Source organism: Nicotiana sylvestris, chromosome 1 (assembly GCF_000393655.2).
Source record: "Nicotiana sylvestris chromosome 1, ASM39365v2, whole genome shotgun sequence".
In the NCBI taxonomy this organism is placed as follows: Eukaryota; Viridiplantae; Streptophyta; class Magnoliopsida; order Solanales; family Solanaceae; genus Nicotiana; species Nicotiana sylvestris.
Window position 1 is genome coordinate 81,781,047 of NC_091057.1, and position 5,101 is coordinate 81,786,147.

The 5,101-nt window shown below is 43.1% G+C and overlaps 1 protein-coding gene across 1 annotated transcript; it reads left to right on the forward strand.

Annotated features, from left to right (window-relative positions):
* Nucleotides 1-302: 302 nt before the first annotated feature.
* Nucleotides 303-977, forward strand: LOC138871926 (uncharacterized). Its single transcript, XM_070149850.1, has one exon. The coding sequence runs from the start codon at nt 303-305 to the stop codon at nt 975-977; it is 675 nt and encodes a 224-aa protein (XP_070005951.1).
* Nucleotides 978-5,101: the final 4,124 nt, after the last annotated feature.

Sequence of the window (5,101 nt, forward strand, 5' to 3'; positions counted from 1 at the left end):
CAGCAGTAGCAGAGGTCCCCGTGCCCCAAGTGCAGGAAGATGCACTCAGGGACTTGCTATTTGGAGCTGACTATATGCTATGGATATGGGATGGAGGGTCATATTCAGAGGCATTGTCGTGTATCCCGCCAGGGAGCGGGTAGGGGCATAGCTCAGTCAGTAGGGGCACAGCTCGGTCATCCAGTCCAACAGCTGAAACACCCTCAGACCCCTCTCAAGCTTGAGGTAACCCAGCACCCGCAGGGCGTGGTGTAGCTAGGAGTGGTGCGCAGAGTTCAGGAGGACCCAGTCGGTTCTATGCTATGAGTGGTCGCCAGACTGCAGAGGCTTCTCCAAATGTTGTTACGGGTATTCTGACTGTCCAATCTCATGATGTGTATGCACTTATTGACCATGGTTCCACCTTGTCCTATGTTACCCCTTTTGTTGCTATGGAATTTGGGATAGAACCAGAACAACGTCATGAACCATTCTCAGTATCTACTCTGGTTGGTGAGTCAATTTTGGCTGCTCGAGTTTATAGAAGTTGTATTGTCATGGTACGTTGTAGGGATACCATGGCCGATCTCATTGAATTGGGGATGGTTGATTTTGATGTAATAATGGGGATGGATTGGCTTCATTCATGTTTTGCCAAGCTTGATTATCATACTAGAACCATGAGGCTTGAATTTCCCAATGAGCCCGTTGTTGAATGGAAGGGAGATAATGTAGTACCTAAAAGTTGGTTTATTTCCTACCTTAAGGCCGCGAAGATAATCAAGAAGGGGTGTATCTATCATTTAGTTCGGGTAAAGGACATCAATGCCGAGGCGCCTAGACTTGAGTCTGTACCAGTTGTGAATGGATTTTCGGATGTCTTTCCAGATGAGCTCCCTGGGATTCCTCCAGATAGGGAGATTGATTTTGGGATCGATGTGATGCCAGACAGCAGCCTATATCAATTCCATCTTACAGAATGGCACCAACGGAACTGAAAGAGCTGAAGGAACAATTGAAGGATTTGTTAGAAAAGGGTTTCATCTGGCTGAGTGTGTCATCGTGGGGCGCACCGGTCTTGTTTGTAAGAAAGAAAGATGGGTCACTGCAGATGTGTATTGACTACCGGCAACTCAGCAAAGTCACAATCAAAAACAAATATCCTCTACCAAGAATAGACGACTTGTTTGACCAATTGCAAGGTGCTACGTGTTTCTCAAAAATCAACTTACGGTCCGGGTATCATCAATTAAAGATAAGGGAGTAGGATATTCCGAAAATAGCTTTCAGGACTCGTTATGGGCACTTTGAATTTCTGGTGATGTCTTTTAGGATAACAAATGCCCCAGCAGCCTTCATGGATCTTATGAATAGAGTCTTCAAGCCTTTTCTAGACTCCTTTGTGATAGTGTTCATTGACGATATTCTTGTGTATTCCCGAAGTCGGGAGGACCATGTTGACCATCTCAGGGCAGTTCTGCAGATCCTTCAGCAACATCAATTGTATGCAAAATTTTCAAAATGTGAATTTTGGCTTGAATCCGTCACATTCTTGGGCCATGTCGTTTCTGGGGAAAGAGTTACGGTTGATCCTCAAAAGATTGCAGTAGTGAAGAATTAGCCTAGGCCTACCACTCCAATAGAGATTCGCAGTTTCTTAGATTTGGCTAGGTACTACAGGAGATTTGTGGAGGGGTTTTCTACTCTTGCCTCTCTGTTGACTAAATTGACGCAGAAAGCAGTTAAATTCCAATGGTCTGATGCTTGTGAAAGGAGTTTCCAAGAATTGAAATCAAGGTTGACAACAACACCGGTATTAGCCCTACCAAAGGGTACAAAGGGATTTGTGGTGTATTGCAATGCTTCGAGAATCGGGCTTGGGTGTGTGCTAATGCAACACGACAAGGTTATAGCCTGTGCTTCTAGACAACTCAAGAATCATGAAAAGAACTATCCAACCCATGACTTAGATCTGGCGGCAGTGGTGTTTGCGCTAAAGATTTGGCGACATTATTTGTATGGGGTCCATGTGGATGTATTTACGGATCATAAGAGCCTTCAATATATTTTCAAGCAGAAGGAGTTGAATCTGAGGCAAAGAAGATGACTAGAGTTACTCAAGGACTATGACATTGATATTCTCTATCACCCGGGAAAGGCTAATGTTGTGGCAAATGCTCTTAGTCGAAAATCTATGGGAAGTCTGGCTCATTTGGAGGCATATCAAAGGCTGTTGGCCAGGGAGGTTCACCAGTTGGCTAGTTTGGGAGTTCTCCTTGCGGACTCTGATGAAGGAGGGGTAACTGTGCAAAATAGGTTTGAATCATCGCTTGTGGCGGAGGTGAAAGAGAAGTAATTCAATGATCTGTTGTTAGAACAACTGAAGGAGGGGATTCATAAACACAAAACCACAGCTTTTTCCTTTGGCAGGAATGATGGTACCCTACGGTACCAAGACCGCATATGTGTTCCTGATATTGACGGTCTTCGGGAAAGGATCATGGCAGAAGCTCACACTTCTAGGTATTCTGTGCACCATGTTCTATAAAAATGTATCATGATCTCAAGGAGGTTTATTGGTGGAATAACATGAAAAGGGATGTGGCGGACTTTGTGGCTAGATGTTCGAACTATTAGCAAGTGAAGGATGAACACCAAAGACCCGGGGGATTAGCTCAAAGCATAGAAATTCCAATGTGGAAATGGGAGATGATTAACATGGATTTTGTGGGAGGGTTACCGCACATTCCGTGCAAGTTCAACTCAATTTGGGTGATCGTGGATCGACTCACGAAATCAGCGCACTTCTTGCCAATTAAATCTACCAACACAGCGGAATAGTATGCTCAGTTGTATATCAAAGAAATAGTCAGGTTGCATGGCACTCCAGTCTCAATCATCTCAGATCGAGGGGCTTAGTTCACAACCAACTTTTGGAAGAAACTTCAGCAAGGTTTAGGTACGCAGGTAAATCTTAGCACAACTTTCCATCCTCAAACCAACGGGCAAGCAGAGGGGACTATTTAGACGCTTGAGGACATGTTGTCTGCTTGTACTCTTGATTTTCAAGGGTATCTGGGATGACCATTTGCCACTCATAGAATTTGCTTACAACAACAGCTTCCATGCTAGTATCCAGATGGCACCATTCGAGGCATTGTATGGTAGGAGATGTAGGTCTCCTATTGGGTGGTTCGAGGTTGGAGAAGCTGAATTGATAGGGCTGGACCTCATGCACCAGGCTATGGAGAAAGTCAAGATTATTATAGAGAGGTTGAAAACTGCTCAAAGTCGTCAAAAGTCTTATTCGGATGTTCGTCGCAGAGATTTGGAGTTCAAAAAGGACGATTGGGTGTTTTTGAAGGTTTCCCCTATGAAGGGTGTCATGCGGTTTGGAAAGAAAGGAAAATTAAGTCCGAGGTATATCGGACCGTACAATCATTCAAAGGATTGTTCAGGTGGCATACAAGCTCGAGCTGCCACCCGAGATGTCATTGGTGCATCCGGTCTTCCATGTGTCTATGTTGAAGAGGGTGGTAGGAGATCCGTCCATTATTGTGCCAGTTGAAACTATGGAGGTTAATGAAGAACTGTCGTATGAAGAAGTTCCAGTTGCCATTCTTGACAGGCAAGTGCGGAAATTGAGAAATAAGGAAATTGCCTCCGTGAAAGTGTTATGGCGAAACCAGCAAGTTGAGGAAGCCACTTGGGAAGCCGAGGATGAAATGAATCAGAAGTACCCACATTCGTTTGAATAGTCATGTAATAGCTTCTATGCATTTAGCCCCTATGAACTATTCTCTTTTGATTTGATCTATGTAAAACTGTCCTGTTTTGGTTATATATTTCCTATGTGGCCATGGTTAGTATTGTACGAGTTATGTTATGTCTATGGAATGTGTACCTGCTATTAGGATATGTTTCTGGGGCCTTCCGACAGGTGGATAAGCCTAGTTACAAAGGCAACTCTGGCGAAATTTTTGGAAATTTAGGGAGTTAGCCAAATTTGGGGCTGTGGATATGTTTCATGTTGTGAAAAGCTGAAGTTGCATAAAGATTGCTAATAAGTGAACCTTGATCCTCATTCGAGGACAAATGATCTTAAGTGGGGGAGGATGTAAGGCCCCGTGAAATTTCTACTAAAAAACATGAGTCTTGCGGTGCAAGTTAGGACCATGTGTTAGAAATTCATGAAAATTAAGCTCGCCGTGGTTCAGACCCTTTGGATTGATCTGTGCATTAAAAAGTTAAAGAATAGTGTTTTCTAGAAAAGTGCAATTCTGCGGTCGCATAATAGCTATGCGGACCGCATAGTCACCGTAGAGTCAGGCAGTGTGAAGGTTAATTTTGAGGTCAACTATGCAGCCAAATATGCGATCGCATAATCGATATGTGGGCCGCGTAGTCATCGCATAATCCCCATGGAACTTTTACGAGGAGCAGTTATGTGGTGCATTTTGCGACCGTAGAACGGGTATGCAGATCACATTCTGGTCGCATACCCAGGAAGATTGTTCAGGTTTTAAGGAGCATTTTTGTGGTCCATTCTGCGGGCCGCATATCAATTTTGCGATCACATATGCGATTGCAGATCTGAGTCGGGGATCCTATTTTCTAATTTTTAAAACCCGACCCCATCCTATTAAAAACACCCATTAGACCATTGTTTTTGCTATTTCATTACATTTAGAGTGAGAGAGGAGGTTCTAGAGAGAGGGGGAGTGATCTCATCAAGTCTCTACCTAATTCTTGCCCCAAATCATTGAAGATTGTCAAGTGAAATTGCTAGGTCTTCACTCTAAGAGGTAAGAACTTGTACCCTCTTCTATAATTTCGTAATTTCCTTTAAATTAAGTGATTAGCAAGTAGGCTTTATTTGTATAGGGGATGATAATCTTGAATGCGTAAAACATAATGGGTATGGGGAGGTTGTGAACCAAAATAGATAACAATTATGGTATAGGATGATGAAAATCTCTCACAAAAGGGTCTTAAAATCACTGTGCACTCTTAGTGTTCGATAATTTACTTAAATGAGCTAGAATCTTATTCATGCCTCTAATTCTTGGTTCAACTTGTAATTTTCGTAAAATAGATTGAAGTTGCTAGGAAATTCCGGAAT